Source organism: Erpetoichthys calabaricus, chromosome 5, assembly GCF_900747795.2.
Source record: "Erpetoichthys calabaricus chromosome 5, fErpCal1.3, whole genome shotgun sequence".
Classification (NCBI taxonomy): Eukaryota; Metazoa; Chordata; class Cladistia; order Polypteriformes; family Polypteridae; genus Erpetoichthys; species Erpetoichthys calabaricus.
This window is the reverse complement of record NC_041398.2, coordinates 28,760,421-28,782,745: the sequence shown is the minus strand read 5'-3', so window position 1 is coordinate 28,782,745 and position 22,325 is coordinate 28,760,421. Positions and strand designations below refer to the sequence as shown.

General features: G+C 41.6%; 1 protein-coding gene across 1 annotated transcript; it reads right to left on the bottom strand.

Moving 5' to 3' along the window:
* Positions 1 to 113: 113 nt before the first annotated feature.
* Positions 114 to 21,984, bottom strand: LOC114651578 (zinc finger protein OZF-like). Its single transcript, XM_028801403.2, has 3 exons — positions 21,824 to 21,984; positions 15,423 to 15,987; positions 114 to 1,840 (listed from the first exon to the last, which is right to left on the bottom strand). Exons 2-3 carry the CDS (start codon positions 15,949 to 15,951, stop codon positions 933 to 935), a joined length of 1,437 nt encoding a protein of 478 aa, XP_028657236.1. The 5' UTR covers positions 15,952 to 15,987; positions 21,824 to 21,984; the 3' UTR covers positions 114 to 932.
* Positions 21,985 to 22,325: the final 341 nt, after the last annotated feature.

The following is a 22,325-nucleotide window of genomic DNA, read 5'->3' as shown; positions in this document are numbered from 1 at the left end:
TGGATCTCCTAACGGTGAGGCAGCAGCGCTACCACTGCACCACCCCTCTTGTTTTGCCTTTGGTTTATTTTTGAAACCAGTTTAATGTTTTCATTGGCAAAACTTTAACTGCAAACCCAGTGATTTAGTTATAACTAAATATTTATTTTTAATCCTAGGAACGTACTATTTGAGTCTAATAATCTTATGAATGTGTTCTGTTTGACCGCAGCAGAAACTTTATATTGAAAACTGATTCTTCCAAGACTGCAAATAATCTTCATCAACACTGCTACAATTCTGTCATTCTTTGCTTATCTATTAAATTTAATTTTTCATTAACAACTTTCAACAATCTTCATTCTTTTGCCTTGGCATGCCTTCCCTTTTTAAACAATTTTTTAAAGGCAAACTGTTAAAAGTGGTTGAGGCTTTCAAGGAAAACTAATGTAATATTAAAAAAAAAAAAATTGCAGTTTTCCAGACAATCATTTTTGCATTTCTGAAGTTAGTTCAGTCATCTTGGTATTAGCTGACGCTCCTGATCATTTGAGGTTTTCCTCGAATCTCAAATTTGGCAGGACTGCGAATTTGTTACATTTGAATGATTAGATAAAGGATATCTGAGGAAGAAACCAATGTCTACAGTAACCAATGATAAGTCTTGGGAATATGAAGCCACAACTGGTAGAGTATTACATTAAATTATCCCTCTTTAGTAACCAGACAGCTCTTGTTTAAACCAGAGTAAACTAACCATAATCTGATTTCTGAAGCAAGCAGTGGAGTGGATGTATTACAAATTTTCAATGCAGCACCCAAAAGACTTATTTTTGAATGTACAAACTTGTGTCTTCTAGAAATCTAGATGATGCATAATTTTTGTGTAAATTTTTTTTAAAAAAACAATATTCAGTTGCAAACATTCTTGCCTAAGATTCAAAGATCCAACATCAGGATGTGTGAAACTCAGCATGAGCATGAAGTCTACGATGTTGCTGGAGGCCATCTTTCCGAGAAAATCTCCTTCCACATTCCGCACAAGAGAATGGTTTTTCTCCAGTGTGAACTTTTCCATGTTTTTGAAGGTAACTTTTATGTGCAAACATCTTTCCACATTCAAGACAACAATATGGCTTCTCTCCAGTGTGAGTGCGTTTATGCAGATGGAGGTTAGCTCTACGGTTAAACGTCTTTCCACATTCATTGCAGCAGTACGGCTTCTCTCCAGTGTGAATCCTTCTGTGTTTCTGAAGGTCACTTTTCTGTGCAAACCTGCTTCCACACTGGGTACAACAATAGGGCTTCACTCCTGTGTGAACGCGTTCATGTTTCTGAAGGTTACTCTTATTCGCAAACAATTTTCCACACCTGCCACAGGAATATGGCTTTTCTCCAGTATGAACTCTGCCATGATTTTGAAGATCACTTTTAAAAACAAATCTTTTTCCACATTCTGGACAAGAATATGGCTTCTCTCCAGTGTGAATCCTTTGGTGGTGTTGAAGGTGATATTTCCTTATGAATCTTTCCCCACAGTCAGCACAACAGTAGGGTTTCTCTCCACTGTGGATTGTCTTGTGGCGTTGCAGGTGGTGTTTTCTTATGAACTTTTTGCCACATTCAGCACAGTTGAAAGGTCTGTTTTTGGTGTTCAGTCCATGATGTGTTTTTATGGCCGATGACTCGGTCACTATGTTACTAGCCATGCTGAAGCTATCCTCAATATTTGTTGAACAAACACTCTGTTTTTGGACTCCTGAGTTAATAAATGCATTGCGAATCTCAGGACAGCTATAGGGAGGGACTTTAATCTGAATCCTCTGGACATTTTCAACAGCATCTTTCCAGGTCATTTTCACTGCAAATAAGAAAAGACATAGAAGGAATTATAAAAATATAATACTCTTGTTTAAAATATAGTTCAATTTACTGGATAACTGATAGTTATCTTCAATCGGTCTTAAAAGGCATGTTCCTCTCTGTCCCTACTAAAGACATTCAGCCACCTATCGATCAAAAAAAGGCAGCCTCTTGCTAGCCCTCCACACCTTTACACTCACACTCCAGGGGATGTATGTTAAAAAGAAATATCATGGTCCCATTATCGTCTGACATTAGAACAATCTAGACAAATCCTATCCACTTAATTCTTCTTGAAAATAACATCAAGTTGAATTTTGAAAGTCCCTTAAGTCCTACTGTCTACCACACTACTTGGTCACTTATTCCAAGTGTCTGTGGTTCTCTGTATAAAGAAAAACTTCCTATTGTTTGTGCGAAATTTACCCTTAAGTTTCCAACTGTGTCCCTGTGTTCTTGATGAGCTCATTTTAAAATCACAGTCTCGATCCATTGGACTGATTACCTTTCAGGTCTCCTGTTAATTTCCTTTGGTTTAAACTGAAAAGGCTCAGCTCTTTTAATCTTAATAATCCATTCCCCTGTAGCCCTGGAATCGACCTAGTTGCTCTTCTCTGGACTTTATGTAGTGCAGCTTTGTCGTTTTTGTAGCCCGGAGACCACTTCTTTGCAATTGCAAATGGGAGATTTGGAAGACAGCGCGCATTTATAGATTATACCAATTTCCTGTCCCGTGATGATGCTTTTAAGTTGATTAAGATTTCCAACAGTTATCCTCGTTAGACTACTAGGATGTAGGGAATCCATTCCCGGATGGGTATATCCATTCCCGGGAATTTGGGAATCCCGCATTTCATTCCCGGGAATCCCAGGCATGGCACAGTGCACGGGCATCTCACATGTGAATGGTTTTAGAACGACCGACACTTATTTTTAATAAAACTACTGCAATATGTTGACACAAATAAAAGACTAACCTTATCTACAAGCAGTTCATGCTGTCATATAAGTACATGTATCTTTAGTTGTGGTAATAAGAGCGTAAAAAGCACAACGTCCTCACAGGTGGCGCAGTGGTAGTGCTTCTGCTTTGCAGTAAAGAGACTGTGGAAGATTGCGGGTTCGCTTCCTGGTTCCTCCCTGTGTGGATAGCGCTTTGAGTACTGAGAAAAGCGCTACAGAAATGTAGTTTATTATTATTATGAACGTGTCCAACGTGCGGTCATCCAGGCAAGAACGCACCTTCGTGCAGAAGTACGCCAGCTGCTAAGAAAGCACGCTCTGCCTCCACTGAAGTAGGCGGCACAATCATCAGATACTGATACACTTGTTCTAAACAACGCCCGCGCTTGCCATTGCTCTGAAACACTGCCATTTCAGCTTTTACTTATGCATCCAGTTTCTTGTCATCATTCTGTGAAGACAAGTTTCTTGGCACAGATAATGCGGATGCAACAGACTGACGCATTGCAATTTCAAGTTGCTGTTCAAAGCTGTTGTCTGATGAAGTGCAAGCTGCAGCAATGGAGCCACCTTAATTATTTTTAACTATAACTCTGTTATTTCTTGATTGTTTTTTACACGCTATATATGCGAGCTTGGCTGTTCCTGTTTTCCCGGGAATTACAGCAGTTTCAAATGTCCGGGAATCCCGGGCTCCGGAATGGATTCCCTACTAGGATGTATACTTGATATCATTTTTAGGTATGTATACTGTAAAGTATGTATATTGCATTTTACAGAAATTAACTTCATTTAAATGTATACTATTAAAAATTAAACATGTGGAGGGATGGTGGTGCAGCAGAAGTGCTGCTGCCTAACAATTAGGGAGGGGGAAATCATGTCCTGCTTGCAGCTTAGGAGATTTGGTGATGCTAAATTAACGCTACTAGTGTATGTGTGTGCTTATATTCACCCTGCGTTGAGCTGGTACTCCTTTCCAGGGATTATTTCTGCCTCGCACTTAGTGCTTGCTGGAACTGGCGTGACCCTTGATGGATGAATGGAATAACTAAACATGTAAAATTTTTTTGAATGTTCCTTAAAAATTTTGAAGAATCGCTGTTCTAAACTGGCAGCTGGTTTCACAATTATTACAGAGGCTTATTATGTGGCAATTGGTTATGTGGAGAAAGAAGGCAGGTACGTTTGACAGACACAGTACTGCTGCAATAAATGATTCCATCCAGGGTTGTGCCCATCCCAGCAAGCATCGTGCTATATGCAGGAACAATCTCTGGATGGGACACCAGTTATTGCTAACACTGTGCCACTGAGCCAGTGCATTTCATCATGAAAATGGTTTCAAGTATACATATTTGTATTCTAAAATGTTCAAAGAGCTGTAATATCATGAATGTAATGGATTTTCTGTGGCGATCACTGCCTGCACACTCCTTTCTGCGTAAGAGGAAGTCCATTTAACACTAGAATTACCAGAGCCAACAAAAAAACTCTAAACAGTCTACTATACCATCCCCCCCACCGCCTCAGAATGGGCAAGAAGTTCTCCCAGTTCCTGCCTTGATTGATTATCTGGGAGTGAGCTACCCAGAATTGTAAGGGGAAATAATTTGATGTGTGTTTTGTGTCTACAACAATCAATGTAAACAGGTTGCTTGCTGCTTGGGCTTATCGACACATTTAGAAGACAAAAGACGCTGACGGAAAGACGCAAAGGGATTTAAGGTGGGCAGGAATTACGAGTTTTTTCGTAGGCTCTGGTAATTCTAGTGTTAAGAAACACGTAGCAATTAACGACTGGGTCAGGGAACACTTGGAATACAAAGCGCTTAACTTGCTACTTTAGTTACAATGGGGTTTGAGAAACTCTAGTAAAGTAAACATGTATTTTTAAAATGAAGTTTGACTTTCTACTTTAATGAGAAAATAAACTACTAGATTAACGTGGAAATTTCAACTTTTTTTTTTTTTTTTTTTTTGTTGGTGGGCTGACCACTTTTTTATATTTAATTTTTTTTGGACACGGACTTTCTTAACTTGAACTTTGGAGTGCCTCTGGCATGCTATACCACTCCAATCTTTCCTTTTCACTGTTTAAGCCACAAAACAGAACTTTTTTTTGCTTGCTTACACTTCACTGAGCAGGACCTCCATTTCACATTTCAAATTATACTTCTGTTTTCAAGTGCTTTTGCCATTGTTTAACACTTAATGGAAGGGGCAAATTAAATTGATTTCCATATTCGAATAGGTATAATTCTGGGAGGAGTCGGGGTTGGGACATAGGCACGTGCATATACTGTATGTTAAAATTCACATTAATAGGGATTTATAAAGGGAAAGTGCATAGAATTTTGCTTATGCACAGTTTTATCCATCTGAATTCTTTTGTGAGTATGCACATTTCCAGTTTTGTCCATACGCCTTTTTTTAGTAGGAATTCTAGACAAGTTATTATACATGAGGCCCCTTGTCATTACCAAGTTCTAAAATTATTAAATCTAATGTCAGGTGTAAAATGCACAACAGACTTGTTTAACAAAAATGGAGCCAAAATGGACAAGCCATATGTGACAACACAAGTACACCCCATGATTCAATAGCTTGTAAAATCACCTTTAGTAACCACAACTTGAAGTAATCATTTTTGTATGACTATCACTGTCTCACATCATTGTGGAGGAAATTGGGCCCTATCTCTTCTTTACAACGTTGCTTCAGTTCATTGCGGTTTGCGGACTTTCGTTTCTGCACAGCTTTCTTAATGTCCCAATATAGCATTTCAATCGGGTTGAGACCTGGACTTTGCCTGGGCCAGTGCAACACCACATTTCATTTCTTTCTCAGCCATTCTGTTGTAGGTTTGTTGGTGTGTTGGGATCATTGTCCTGTTGCATGACCCAGTTTCGGCCTAGGTTTAGCTGTCGGACATATGGCCTCACATTTAACTCTAGAATATTTTGGTACATACAGGAGTTCATGGTTGACTCAATGACTGCATGGTGCCCAGATCCTATGGTTGCAAAACTAGCCCAAATCATCAGCCTTCCACCACCATACCTGGCAGTTTGGTATGAGGTGTTTGTACTGATGTGCTGTGTTTGGATTTAACCAAGCACGGCGCTGTGCATTATGGCCAAACGTCTTCACTTTGGTCTTGCCTGTCCAAAGGACATTGTTCCAGAAGTCTTGTGGCTTGTTCAGATGCAACTTTGTAAATCTAAGCTGTGCTGCCATCTTCCTTTTAGAGAGAAGAGGCTTTCTCCTGGCAACCCTTCTAAACAAGACATACTTGTCCTTTTCAGATTGTCATGAACACTGAACATGGTAATTGAGGCCTGTAGAGTCTGCGATGTAGCTCTTGAGTTTTTTTGCACTTTCTCTGAGCATTTTAAGGTCCGACCTTAGGGTGAATTTGTTGGGGCATCCACTTCTGGGAAGATTGCTAACTTTCTTAAATGTTTTCCACTTGTGAATAATCTTTTTCACTGTAGGATGATGGACTTCCAATTGTTTAGAAATGGCCTTATAACCCTTTCCAGATCGATGGGCAGCAACAATTGCTTCGCCTTTCTTCCTTGGCACTGTGTTAACACACACCTGAATGCTCTAGACCAGCAAACTGTCAAAACGTCTGCTTTTATTGAGGTGGTCCCACTTGCTGATGATCAATTAATCAGGTGCATTTGATTAGCAGCACCTAGCTGCTACTTACCATCTTAATTTCTATGGAAGTAGTAAGGGGGTACTTATTTGTCAGATGCTGCTTCTGCATTTTGTCTTAACTTTTGTTAAATAATATGGTGTAATAATGTGAATTTGTAATGTGAATTTCCCCTTGGGATTAATAAAGTATCTATCTATCTATCTATCTATCTATCTATCTAATATGTCATGTGGTGTTCATCTGAGGTTGTATTCACCTAATTTTAAGACCTGCCAAGGACCAGATTTTTATGTCCCGATACATAGAATGCATAATTCAAAGAGATTGTACTTTTTCAAGTGACTGTAGGTGCTTATTTTTTCCTCCTACATGTTAGTTCCCATAAAGAACTTTAAACAAGAGAAAGATACAAATTAAATGTGTCATCCAACAGGTGTTTTTGCATTTCGCAACTTCGAAGGAATCTAGTTTAACTACAAAACATTACAGGGTAACTGTACGCCATTATTTTAAGAAATTGATCACATTACAGTTGTAATTTACATCCTTCCATCTACAGTATTTTCTATTTAGGTATTGAAGACTGTTATACTTTTCATCAATATATTGGTTAAAAAGGAAGATATTGAAGTACTTAATGGAGTGGAATATTCTTTTATTAATTCAATACCCTGTGTTTGTAGTGATGTCTGAGAATTTTTAATCTTGTTTTGATGGGGGAAGTAGATTATAAATTGACACAACTGACTTCAATGGGGCCAATAATGAACAACAGAAAACAATATTAAAACACAGGTTGAAAAACTGGTTCTGTGTGTTGTATAATCCCATGTTATCCAGTCATGTATACAATATGTAAAACTCGTGGGCTAAAAATAAAAGTTCAATTTACAGAAAATTGTAAAAGTAGTGCATGATCAGATTTGAGCTTTTAATTGACTACTGGACTCTTCCCAATGAATGAGTGGGAGGTAGGAGAATTTAACTGAAGTGCTCATCCCTACTGAATGTATTCTCAGGCCTAATATTTTCAGTTTGGCTGGGGGGGGGGGGGGGGGGTGTTGCTAAACTATAATAAAACACTACATTCAAACATCAAAATATAACGAAAAAATGTGATCCGCAAAGAATAAAATTTGGAATCACTGGGCACAATTAGTGGAAAAAGGTTGGTTTCTTATCATTGGTTAACATTTTTAGGGTCAATAAGGGGCTAGCACTTATTCTGGCAACACTCATCACATGATGGGACCTGACTGGTCAGGTTGCCACCCCACCACTGGGCCCACTCACACTAGCTAACCAGCTTTACTTTGGGAATGTTGAGAGTAAAGTAGTATGTTTAACTTCATGAGTCTAGGTCTTCCTCGATGTACTAAAAAGTTAACACAAAAAGTCAGTGGGAGTGGAATCTGAAATTGTAAGGCAGCTGTGCTAACCACTGCATGGCTGTGTTGCCCCTACTGAATGTGCATTGTATTAATTACACATTTTAAAATGTTGCCAAATTTAATACATTTTCACATGTATTGTATGACACTTAATTCTGTCCAATCTGGTAGCTAGGAGGTTTTAAAATTATCCATTTCAAGAGGCTGTTAGGATTGCATGCATATTTAGAAATTATGGAAAAGGTGCCACTTATAGTTTGGTGGGGGAGCAAAGTATCTGAATTTAAGCAGAGGGTTCCCAGATTCAGTCCTGGTGTACCACTGTGGCTGCTGGCTTTAATTCCTAACTTGCTTTGCAAATAAAAGATTGTCTTTGTTCTAAATAATAGATGCTAGTGTAATTACGTGTTAACAAGTCAGAAATTGCCATTTTTGCCATATCTTTAAAATGTTTACTTTTTTATCATATTCTTTTTTTAAGTTGGCTTTTCCCATGGAATGTAACTTCCTTAATTGTATCCAAATCCTGACAATTAGTGATGAGCAGCACAGAAACCAGTGCACATGACAGTAAATACAAAAGGAAAGTAGCTACCTCATTGGAAAATTCACGAGTGTGCTAATTTAATAAGAAAAGACTTAAATGGTAAGAACATAAAGAGCAAAATCTTAAAAGCAAGGAGAAATATCTCCCACATGCTTGCTACAGTCCCCTAAAAAATTCAGCAAACCTATTTTTATCATTTGTGGATGGACACCAAGAAACTGGGAAAGAAACTGCTTGTTTAATAAAGGAGAGAGTCCATATAAAAGCAGAAGGTGGTTGTGATGAACACCTGCAGTTGAGGAGGTACACAAGGCTGAACTTAGTTAAGTCTCTTATTACTAACTAGCTGTGTAAGCCCATGCTGTAAAAAGCCCCGGGTCCTAGAAACTATTGAAATCGTCAGGTGATTGAAAGGAGCTCCTCTGGGCGCTCTCTCTCTCCTAGGAGGATTCGTATTGCCGATGTGCTCGCATAGCTTGTGTATTACCGACGGGCGGAAAAGTAAAAGGGATACCGTTTTGCCGATGTTAGCTGCTAAGCGACTTTGTCTTTCTTCTGATGTTTCATGTTGCCGAGATGCTCACCTCGCTTGTGCACTAGCGGCTAAGTGACTGGCTCTCTCTCTCCTAGGTTTAGTTTAGCTGACGTGCTCGCATCGCTTGTGTATTAGCGGCTAAGCGAGTGAATAAAACATTGAAGTAGTGGCTCTGCTTTAACATTCAGTGTCATTTGCACAATTAACAGTGTAAAACCCACATTAAACAGAATAAACGACGATGTGGCAAATGCAAATTTTTAAAATTTTGTTTTACATGTAAATACAAGCTCATTTCAGAATACAAAATATGAGGCTAAACAATTAGATCATTTTAGAAGTAAGGCTGAACCATTTATTTGTGAAACTGGTTAGCATGAAAATGCACAGCCACAGTGCACTTTAACCTGAATTAAAGTTATTTAAAATGCTGCACTGTTTAGGAATGGACATTAAAGTCCAGTGTGAACTCTTCAGCATCGGACAACATGGTTCCTTTAACAGACGTTCCTCCTTTCCTATCACAGGCCAAATACCTTTGGCTTTTCACTACACAACTAACATTGCCTTCATGTAGGTACAGTATGTGTGTGTTTGTGCCATTTCCACTCAAACCTGCCTGCCAGACCAGTAGGCACACTGTTTTACAGTGTGTACATGTGTATCATTTAGGAATGACAGTTTTATTTAACTTTTGTGTATATGTGGCTGCAACATTTAGTTTTCGATTGTATTTGGTTGCGATTATTTGGAATGCAAAGCTGAAATTTGAACATGTGTTGCTTTGTGCTGTAAAAAATTACTATATTAGTACTCTGAAACAAATAGCTAAACAATGACTGATAAAACTAATATCCAAACAGTATACAAATTGTTAGAATTCTGTAGTTAGAATACTGTAACTGAGTAACACTTGAATAATCAATATTTTAGGTTGGTAGAGGGGTGCAGTGACTAACGCTGCCTACCCAGAATTTTAGATGCATGTTCTTTCTGTTCTAAGTGCTTTTTCTTTCTATATTGCAGGTTGAGAGGTGACTCTCTAAGTTGATCTTCCATATGTTACTGTACCTTGTGGTGGTAGTTTCAGGGTTGATTCTTGCCTTACACTGTAAGTTGTAAAGATTGACTCTAACAACTACAAGATGGGGGAAGTCATCCATGGAGTTCTTCAGTGGTCAGTCCTTTTATCATTGGCCCTTTTATAAGAATGTTAAGATTCTTATATAGCAGTAACCCCATGAAATTGTGCTGATGATGCTAAAATGAAAAAGAAAATACTTAAAAGGCAAGCAAAAACCATGCAAAGGGTTCTGGACAATTTTCCAAAATGTACAAACAATAGCAAAATGCAGTGTAATGTAAAAATATGAAAAACTTACATGCAGGTAAAAGGAACATTTGTTTGAAATACAAGGCAGGCAAAAGTGACCAACAGGGAGCAGAAACTGAAAAGGGTTCAAGGAGTTGTTGACACAAGGGGTGGCATGGTGGTGCTTGTGCCTAGCAACAAGGAGACTGGATACAAGTCCCAGGTGCTAAGAAAGCCCAAATATCTACAGGTTAGGTGGGTTGGTGATGCTAAATTGGCCCCTACTGGCTGTGTTTGGGCGTTCACCCTGCGATGGAGTGGCATCCTGTCTAGGGATTGTTCCTGTCTTGTGCTAGATGTGTTAACAACAACATTTATTTATAAAGCATGTTTTCATACAAACAATGTAGCTCAAAGTACAACGTCCATCCATCCATCCATCCATTTTCTTCCGCTTATCCGAGGTCGGGTTGCGGGGGCAGCAGCTTGAGCAGAGATGCCCAGACTTCCCTCTCCCCGGCCACTTCTTCTAGCTCTTCCGGGAGAATCCCAAGGCGTTCCCAGGCCAGTCGAGCATACATAGTCCCTCCAGCTTGTCCTGGGTCTTCCCCGGGGCCTCCTCCCGGTTAGACGTGCCCGGAACACCTCACCAGGGAGGCATCCTGATCAGATGCCCGAGCCACCTCATCTGACTCCTCTCGATGCGGAGGAGCAGCAGCTCTACTCTGAGCCCCTCCCGAATGACTGAGCTTCTCATCCTATCTTTAAGAGAGATCCCAGACACCCTACGGAGGAAACTCATTTCAGCCGCTTGTATTCGCGATCTCGTTCTTTCGGTCACTACCCATAACTCATGACCATAGGTGAGGGTAGGAACGTACATCGACTGGTAAATTGAGAGCTTTGTCCTACGGCTCAGCTCCTTTTTCACCACGACAGACCGATGCAGAGCCCACATCACTGCGGACGCCGCACCGATCCGCCTGTCGATCTCATGCTCCATTCTTCCCTCACTCGTGAACAAGACCCCGAGATACTTGAACTCCTCCACTTGAGGCAGGATCTCGCTCCCAACCCTGAGAGGGCACTCCACCCTTTTCCGGCTGAGGACCATGGTCTCGGATTTGGAGGTGCTGATTCCCATCCCAGCCGCTTCACACTCAGCTGCGAACCGATCCAGAGAGAGCTGAAGATCACGGCCTGATGATGCAAACAGGACATCATCTGCAAAAAGCAGTGACCCAATCCTGAGTCCACCAAACCGGACCCCCTCAATGCCCTGGCTGCGCCTAGAAACTCTGTCCATAAAAGTTATGAACAGAATCGGTGACAATGGGCAGCCCTGGTGGAGTCCAACTCTCACTGGAAACGGGTTTGACTTACTGCCGGCAATGCGGAGAAAGCTCTGACACCGGTTGTACAGGGACCGAACCGCCCTTATCAAGGGGGTCCGGTACCCCATACTCCCGGAGTACCCCCCACAGGATTCCCCGAGGGACACGGTCGAACGCCTTTTCCAAGTCCACAAAACACATGTAGACTGGTTGGGCGAACTCCCATGCACCCTCCAGGACTCTGCTAAGGGTGTAGAGCTGGTCCACTGTTCCGCGACCAGGACGAAAACCACACTGTTCCTCCTGAATCCGAGGTTCGACTATCCGACGGATCCTCCTCTCCAGGACCCCCGAATAGACTTTTCCAGGGAGGCTGAGGAGTGTGATCCCTCTGTAGTTGGAACACACCCTCTGGTCCCCCTTCTTAAAGAGGGGGACCACCACCCCGGTCTGCCAATCCAGAGGCACTGTCCCTGATGTCCATGCGATGTTGCAGAGACGTGTCAACCAAGACAGCCCTACAACATCCAGAGCCTTGAGGAACTCTGGGCGTATCTCATCCACCCCCAGGGCCCTGCCACCAAGGAGTTTTTTGACCACCTCGGTGACCTCAGTCCCAGAGATGGGGTAGCCCACCTCTGAGTCCCCAGGCTCTGCTTGCTCATTGGAAGGCATGTTAGTGGGATTGAGGAGGTCTTCAAAGTACTCCCCCCACCGACCCACAACGTCCCGAGTCGAGGTCAGCAGTGCACCATCCCCACCATATACAGTGTTGACACTGCACTGCTTCCTCCTCCTGAGACGCCGGACGGTGGACCAGAATCTCCTCGAAGCCGTCCGAAAGTCGTTCTCCATGGCCTCCCCAAACTCCTCCCATGCCCGAGTTTTTGCCTCAGCAACCACCAAAGCCGCATTCCGCTTGGCCTGCCGGTACCTATTAGCTGCCTCCAGAGTCCCACAAGACAAAAGGGTCCTGTAGGACTCCTTCTTCAGCTTGATGGCATCCCTCACCGCTGGTGTCCACCAACGGGTTCGGGGATTGCCGCCACGACAGGCATCGACCACCTTACGGCCACAGCTCCAGTCAGCCGCCTCAACAATAGAGGCACGGAACGTGGCCCATTCAGACTCAATGTCCCCCACCTCACTCGGGACGTGGTCGAAGTTCTGCCGGAGGTGGGAGTTGAAGCTACTTCTGACAGGGGGCTCTGCCAGACGTTCCCAGCAGACCCTCACAACACGTTTGGGCCTACCAGGCCTGACCGGCATCCTCCCCCACCATCGAAGCCAACTCACCACCAGGTGGTGATCAGTTGATAGCTCCGCCCCTCTCTTCACCCGAGTGTCCAAGACATGTGGCCGCGAGTCCGACGACACGACCACAAAATCGATCATCGAACTGAGGCCTAGGGTGTCCTGGTGCCAAGTGCACATATGAACACCCTTATGCTTGAACATGGTGTTCGTTATGGACAATCCGTGACGAGCACAGAAGTCCAATAACAAAACACCACTCGGGTTCAGATCGGGAGGGCCATTCCTCCCAATCACACCCTTCCAGGTCTCACTGTCATTGCCCATGTGAGCATTGAAGTCTCCCAGCAGTACGAGGGAGTCCCCAGATGGTATGCCCTCTAGCACCCCCTCCAGGGACTCCAAAAAGGGTGAGTACTCCGAACTGCTGTTCGGTGCATACGCACAAACAACAGTTAGGACCCTTCCCCCCACCCGAAGGCAGAGGGAGGCTACCCTCTCGTCCACCGGGGTAAACCCCAATGTACAGGCTCCAAGTCGGGGGGCAATAAGTATGCCCACACCTGCTCGGAGCCTGTCACCGGGGGCAACTCCAGAGTGGTACAGAGTCTATCCCCTCTCAAGGAGATTGGTTCCAGAGTCCAAGCTGTGCGTCGAGGTGAGCCCGACTATATCTAGCCGGAACCTCTCAACCTCGTGCACTAGCTCAGGCTCCTTCCCCTTCAGAGAGGTGACATTCCATGTCCCAAGAGCCAGCTTCTGTAGCCAAGGATCGGACCGCCAAGGTCCCCGCCTTCGGCCACCACCCAACTCACACTGCACCCGACCTCCTTGGACCCTCCCATAGGTGGTGAGCCCATGGGAAGGGGGACCCGCGCTGCCTCTTCGGGCTGTGCCCGGCCGAGCCCCATGGGTGCAAGCCCGGCCACCAGGCGCTCGCCATCGAGCCCCACCTCCAGGCCTCGCTCCAGAGGGGGGCCCCGGTGACCTGCGTCCGGGCGAGGGAAAACGCCGTCCAAATTTTTTGTTCATCATAGAAGGTCTTTTTGAACCGCACTTTGTCTCATCCCTCACCTAGGACCAGTTTGCCTTGGGTGACCCTACCAGGGGCATAAAGCCCCGAACAACAGAGCTCCTAGGATCAAAGTACAATGTAGCTTTAAAAAAAAAAGAAATAAAAAGAATAAAAGGAGGTTAATAAAAGGAGGTTAATATAAAACAAACAAGATTAGGCAGTAATAATATACAGTATGTAACAAAGAAAAAGGTAAGGTCGAAAGACCAGGAGGACAGGAGGAGAGGGGGAAAAACAAATAAGTGTTAAGGCTCCAGCTGCCCTACTTTTAATAAGCAGGTTTGGAAGATGGATGGGTAAATGTAGAAACAAATTCCTCATTGTGTAGGCAATGTAATAACAACAATTAAAAAGGCAAAAAAAGTGTTGGGTTATATTGTAAGAATTGTTAAAGAAAAATCATGGGACTTTATACTCGGACTACAGGTGGTACTAGACGCACTGTGGATTACTGTGTACAGTAGCATCCAAGTGCATCCCAGGATTAAAGGACATGACCTACTGTGACAGGCTAAGTGTATTAAACCTCTTCAGTCTTTTAAAGCAGACAAGGCAGTGTAGGAAGTTAATCTTAAGTCTTCAAAATTTCGTTAGTATACACTGACCTAATGAAACCCAAATTGACAATATTTGTATGTAATAGTTCTGCAGTGCTTGCAGAAATGTTTCAATTATAAAACTACACATTGTGGGAAACTGGTACATCCATTTCTCCATGCATGCTTTCCACCTTTGCTTATGACACCTTTGAAAGACACAAAAGACAAATTACGTTGATTAAGAAGCACTTATTTTTGTATGTGAAGGTGCAGTTTGCCTTTAATAATAACAAGCTTTGTGTGTTTTTTGGTTTTTTTTTAATACTGGGGGCTAAAATTTCCATTTGTTTGCACTAATGCAACCTTTACTATCAGTTTTTTGAAGCTTTCGAATTTTAGTACTTCCATTATCTCTAACCTGCTCTGCATGTGTATCGTGCCAACATTTTTTAACCTCTTTACGACGTTGTACTTTTTCATCTACTCTTTGACTTTTATTTCCAACCCCACTTGGAGCTGAGAGCGCAGGAACTGTGTCTGACAATAGCATTAACACGAATGAGAAGTGAGTCCAAATTTGAGAAGCCCTGGTCTATATTGAACAGGGTATAGCTTTTTGGGAGCATTAACATCACAAATTGTACAGTTTATGAGTTCAAGAGACTCCCTGTTGAGTTTGAGGAAGCTTTTTATTTTCTTCCATGTCACTTCTACAGCCTCCTACTGGATTAGGAATCTTTAACCAGCACAAAACAATGTGTCATGTCTAGTTTCAAAGCTTGGCTCCTCTTACAGAGTTTCTATTACCCAAGACCTACAAGTGCTTCTTGTGACAGTGTGTGACAATGTGTGAAGGAACTCTAATGGATATTGATAATGATAAGGTGGCGGTTCAAGGAGGGGGGATATCAACTATTGTCTCAAAAATGTAGGCTATAATGAAGCACACAACTTACTTACTTATTACTGGCTCAACTGAAGTACGTGAAACTGGCTTTTTCTCTTGGTCTCTGTCTTCCTCCTCAAGTATGTCATCATCTTCCTCCTCCAGGGACTCTTGAAATGAAGGAGAGCCAAAGGTCCTCTGAGTGGATTCCTGATCCGTTTCCTGTGGAGGTTCTTCCAAGAAGTCCTCACCTTCACTTTCTATCGTTTTAATGTGGATAGATTCAAAATCGTAGCCCTCCTCTTTAATGACTACAGATGGTGAGTCGCAGACTTCTTCTTTAACAGACGGAAACACAGGGTCTCTGGCCTCTTTAACAGATTCGTATTCAGGGTCACAGACTTCCTCCTTAATGCACACAGACATGGAATCAAAAAAATCCTGGTCAGTGGAAGATGACTTGTTCTCCTTGCACAAAGTAGGACTTAAAGCAGAGGTCGGAGTGTCTTCATTGCCAGTTGTGATAGGGCTCTCTTCACCAATGTCTTCCACTTCAGGATATCCCAAAGCCATAAAGTCTGACTTTCTTTGTTCAACTTTCATATCAAAACTTTGACTGATGTTGTGCAGTCTCTCTTTCTATACAAACAGAAGGAAAAAGCTCTTCAAAACTACAAAAAGAAGCAAGTGAATGCATAGCATAACATTCTCAAACCTGCTTAATCCAGTTTAGAGTTGCGGGAGGCCACGGCAGCACTGGCCAGGAGGTAGAAAGTAGCACTGGTCAAGTGTGCCAGTCTAAAACTGGACCAGCAAGTGTGCTTTGCGGAACGTTAGCCTATATTTATATGGCAACTTTTACAGTTAGCACTATTGCAGAGTTTAGTAATTTAGTCTTTATCAATGTATTCAATTCAATTTAGGGTTTTTTTTAAATATAAACAAAGCGCTCTCTTTATATATACTGTGGAAGTCTTCTCATTTTATTACTGATTATACTCAGAATGGATTTAATTTGGCTTTTTGACAGTCTTCAATAGACTAGTGTCAAAGTGAAGACAAATTTCTACAAAGTGGTCTGCAGTATTAGGGTGTTGTACCGTGTTAGCCATTATGGATGTAGTGAGAAGTCAAGCAAAATGACACCTTTAATTGGCTAACTACAAAGATTATATGCAAGCTTTCAAGGAGCCCCCATGATTACATCTTGCTTGAAGAAGGGGTCTGAGTTGCCTCAAAAGCTTGCATATTGTAATCTTTGTAGTTAGCCAATAAAAAGTGTCATTCTGCTTGACTTCTCACTACATTCATAACGGCTAACACGATACAACATCACCTAGTACTACAGACCACTTTGTAGAAATTTGTCTTCACTATGACACTAGCCTATTGAAGAGTGTTAAAAAGCCAAATTAAATCCACTCCATTGGATAATCTTTGTAGTTAGCCAATAAAAGGTATCATTCTGCTTGACGTCTCACTACAAAGTGGTCTAAATTACTAATACAAAACACAATTGATGACATAAATGTTCACCCCTGTCGAGTTAATACATAGCTGCCAAAGGTGTGTCTACTATAACAGCCTTGAGTCGGTGTTAGTGATGTCATGATACCAGGATTTTTGATATCAAAACTAGTGAAATTTTGGTACTGTTTTTACCATGGTATGGAAAGGTAAATTCTATTCATTGGCCCTTTATTAAAGTACCTCCATTACTGAAGTAAATAATATTCTGCCTTTTTCCGTAATTCAATATAAAACACTAACCGTAAAGGTGTTAAAATACCGGTATATCTAACAAGTAGATACCCAAATATAATTTAAGTAAACAAGAGCTAGCATTAATTAAAATTCAAGCCCTGCATTATATTTTGATATTCATATTTGACATAGATGGGAATCCCACCGTGTAACAATGAATGAGATGGTGGTGTGTGTGTGTGTGTGGTTATAATTTTGGAGATTTCAGCATTGCGTTTATAAAGAATAACTAGGGGGCTCTTCCCCCTGCTCACCCCGGGTTTCCACATATAAAATTTATAGCGATTGTTATTTTAATGGGAATTGTTACATAATATGCATTATTTTCACTTTGACTTTAAAACTTCTGTTAAAACAATATTAGGAATTAACTTTTCTTCAAGATCACACTGAATTTTGATTCCGTGTTTGGACTTTCATCATGACAACACAACGTATAACTGCCTGTGAGTGAATTTCGTTTCTTTCTAATAAATAAACTGACTTTTTTGAATGTTTGTCCCAATGATTTGTTAATTGTCATAGCAAAAGCTATTCTAATGGGAAACTGTAAACGTTTTAGTACGAATGGCATATCAAGATTTCCTTTGGTGTCTAATGTTATCCCCTGAAGATAGACTACATTACCATTCTTGTCGCCTGTTAAAATTTCACATGTCAGAATTGTTCGACCAATTTTGAATACAACTAATCTTGTCGTATTGCAAAGCCTATCACTCAGACATAAATTACGCAATAACATTACGATACATTCTTCCTTCAACAGTAATTCGTGTTGGTGGAAGACCGTACGGTGTTAACGGTTGTAGATATTCTACAGGATATTGTAAGTTGGTGTTTTCATGTTCCGCACCATCACCACCAACTGCTTCATCGTAGTCTATTGATACGCATTTAACCAATTTGCTGTGTAACCGATCCACAATTTTCGAGTTAATTCATTTGACTTCATCGTTTCTCGCTACCATATTTGGATGAATGGGTGATTCTAAACAGGATCTTTATAAAAGTGTGTGTGTTCATAAGTAAGCCCTTTAATGGATGGGTGTCTGTCCAGGTAAAGTGCCAGAATGCACCTGATGACCATGGTCTTGTATGAAATAGTTGTAAGTATGGAGCGACTTGAAAGAACCTCATGGTAAAAGTCTCCATCTTATGGGACTTCCTTCCAAAAAGTCTCTTCAAAATGTCACGTCTCGTCGCAGGATTAGTCTCGTCCCAAGATTTTTTTTATTATAACAGAGAGATATCAAACTGTGATTTATCTTAGCATGTACAGATTCAAAATGTATTCTCTGACATTTTCTTTTAAGCAACTCAAAAATACACTTTAAAATTCATACTAAATAAAAATCCAAATGTTTTACATGTTTTCCTCCGTGTACTCCGGTTTCCTCCCACAGTCCAAAGACATGCAGGTTAGGTGCATTGGCAATTCTAAATTGTCCCTTGTGTGTGTGGGTGCGTGCCCTGCGGTGGACTGGCACCCTGCCCGGGGTTTGTTTCCTGCCTTGTGCCCTGTGTTGGCTGGTATTGGCTCCAGCAGACCCCCGTGACTCTGTAGTTATGATATAACGGGTTGGATAATGGATGGATGTTTCACATGTACTGTTAAATTAGTGAATTTCAAGGTAATGTAGAATATTTCCATTTAAGAAAATTATTTAAAAGCTTGTTACAAAAACAGTTTTAAAGTGTGATTTTGTCAGTGAACCACTCTTATCTTTGTAACATTTGCAAGACATTAACTAGCTAATGGTGCAATTTCTTTTTAAATAGATAAGTAAAATTTTATTCAGATTTCAACTTTCAAACTCCTGATACTTTTCCAAATCTCACCCAAATTATCCCAAGTTTAAAGCTTCCTGTCTGCAAAGTCTCTTCAATTTCATCAACTGTGGCTTGTAACTCCTTTTAGATTTCTCACAGGTCTCTTGGTGGCTTCCGTCACTTGTCTTAATTTTTTGTGGATGGCCTGCTCTAGGCAGGTTTAAAGCTATGCCACACACTTTCCACTTCTTCGTGATTGATTTAACTGGACACTCTGTCACTTGGAGATTTTCTTGTCTCCATTTCCCTGACTTGGTTTTCAATCACTTTTCCCACAGAGCTGCTTACTGTGTTCTTTTGTCTCTCAGTAGGTTAGGCCGCCATACTGACTTGCCACAAGTTAGACCTTCCAAGTAAGTTGGGTGCAATTTAGACTACAATCAAATGAAACTCCAGACGGATTTCCATTGAACCAATTGTGTGACTTCTAAAACCAATTGGCTCTACCAGTAATTTCTGGAGTATCCTATTAAAGGGGTGATTTCTTATTGATCCCTCTCTCACTTGGACAGAGGCAGTGGTGCTGTAAGAATTATGTTTCTAGACTTATCTAGCGCCTTCAACACAATCCAACCTCTGCTCCTTAGGGACAAGCTGACAGAGATGGGATTAGATTCATACCTGGTGGCATGGATCGTGGACTATCTTAAAGACAGACCTCAGTATGTGCGTCTTGGGAACTGCACGTCTGACATTGTGGTCAGCAACACAGGAGCGCCACAAGGGACTGTACTTTCTCCGGTCCTGTTCAGCCTATATACATCGGACTTCCACTACAACTCTGAGTCCTGTCATGTGTAAAAGTTCGCTGATGACACTGCTATCGTGGGCTGTATCAGGAATGGGCTGGAGGAGGAGTATAGGGACCTAATCAATGACTTTGTTAAATGGTCCGACTCAAACCACCTACACCTGAACACCAGCAAAACCAAGGAGCTGGTGGTGGATTTTAGGAGGCCCAGACCCCTCATAGACCCAGTGATCATCAGAGGTGACTGTGTGCAGATGGTGCAGACCTATAAATATCTGGGAGTGCAGCTGGATGATAAATTAGACTGGACTGCCAATACTGATGCGCTGTGCAAGAAAGGACAGAGCCGGCTATACTTACTTAGAAGGCTGGCGTCCTTCAACATCTGCAATAAGATGCTGCAGATGTTCTATCAGACAGTTGTGGCGAGTGCCCTCTTCTACGCGGTGGTGTGCTGGGGAGGCAGCATAAAGAGGAAAGACGCCTCACGCCTGGACAAACTGGTGAGGAAGGCAGGCTCTATTGTTGGCATGGAGCTGGACAGTTTAACATCTGTGGCAGAGCGAAGGGCGCTCAACAGGCTCCTATCAATTATGGAGAATCCACTGCATCCACTAAATAGTATCATCTCCAGACAGAAGAGCAGCTTCAGCGACAGACTGCTGTCACTGTCCTGCTCCACTGACCGATTGAGGAGATCGTTCCTCCCCCAAACTATGCGACTCTTCAATTCTACCCAGGGGGGTAAATGTTAACATTTAACATTATACAAAGTTATTGTCTGTTTTTCACCTGCATTATTATCATTCTTTAATTTAATATTATTTATTGTATCAGTATGCTGCTGCTGGAGAATGTGAATTTCCCATTGGGATTAATAAAGTATCTATCTATCTATTTATAATTTAGACCACCTTGGGACCTGTTTTCACTGTTTTTTTTTCCCCTCTCTCTGTTGATCGATGTGAAAAAAGCCAAATTAAATCCACTGTGATTTGATGTTGTTGTAGAACAGTAAAATGTGAGACTTCCAAGAAGGAGAATACTTTTTTATAGGCACAGTACTTTTCACAGCTGGCACTATTGCACAGTGTCATAGAACTTTGTTTGACAAATTAGTCTTGCCAGGAATATCCACACAGAGAACTCACTACAATCTGTTTCAAACAAAACACTCCATTTACAATGTGTGTGTACAGATGTTTTGTTTCATGCAGTTTTTAAAATGTATATACCATACTGCATATTATATATGTTTTAGTGCCTTTGAAATGCAAAATAGTTGGTTAAAAACTAAACCATTCTACATACCCCCTTGCACCCACAATTCAGTCACAAATTAACCAGTCCTGTAGGCCTTTGACATATGGCCAGAAAACCTGAATGCCAGGTGAAAAATCCCCACCAAAAACAGGAGAATCTCCAACCGCCACAGGCTGGGGTTCAAGCTCCGTCTCTTGGCCAATCACTGTGCCGCCATGCAAACAACCTTTGATTGTAACGAACGAGCAATGCATCTTGTAGATACTTACTCTGATCAGGTAGTTCAATCTACTTTTCTTTTCAAAAATCACTTTATATAATTCTGTCTCATTGTAGCAGGAAGATGAAGCCCACCTTATTAGCTTTTAACACAATGTGAACATGAACCGCACCGAAAGCAAAACCTACACGCTAAACTCCTGTGCGTAACGTTAATAGTGGTCTCTGGGACAATGTGAGACTGTGCAATGAGAGGCAGTCGTGCCCTCTAGGGTAGGTTTCTGCTTTGCACCTAAAGCTTGAAGCACTGGCCTCTGACACCGTAAACTGAACACACGAGTGATACAATCACTTATCATTGTGTACAGAATAATCTTGATGCTGGAAAAAAAATAAATTCTTAAGAGATAAGAGTGTTAACTTGTCTATTAACAGTTGAAGCTACACTTTTTACGGTATTAATAAACGAAGTGACTTACGCCAAAGGGTGATGTGTCAAATGCCTACAATATAAGTTACGAAAGTCAAAAACCTTAAGAGCTGTTGTAGTCCAAACGTTCAGTTTTAGCAGACCTGATCCACTTCTGCTCTCCTTTCTTCCCAGTAGTAACAACAATGGTTACAGACGTAAATAATACGATCACTCACCGATTTAGAGTCCTTGGTAGAAACAAATTGAGGTTAAATAGTGCTGTGCTTTCTATATGAAAATAATTGACAGATAACACAAAACATAATTGAGTCCGGTCTTTGCAGTCTGAGGCTAGCAACATTTAGGTAATAGGAAAGAACTACTTCCGGTGACCTTAAAAAAAGTATATCTGTCAAAATAAAAGTCCCTCTTCGTCTCCTTCATTCGAGGTGTTCTCAAATATTCTGCTGTTTTCATTTTTACCTTTTGCTCAGATCCATCATTACCAAGTTTAATACTAATCTTTAAAAAAGTCCGACAGATTTTGACTTGATTTCAAATGTATTTTTTTTCCAACTATTATGTATGTGTGGATTATGCGTGTGTATATTTAAGTATACGGTGGCGCAGTGGGTAGCGCTGCTGCCTCGCAGTTGGGAGACCCGGGGACCTGGGTTCGCTTCCCGGGTCCTCCTTGCGTGGAGTTTGCATGTTCTCCCCGTGTCTGCGTGGGTTTCC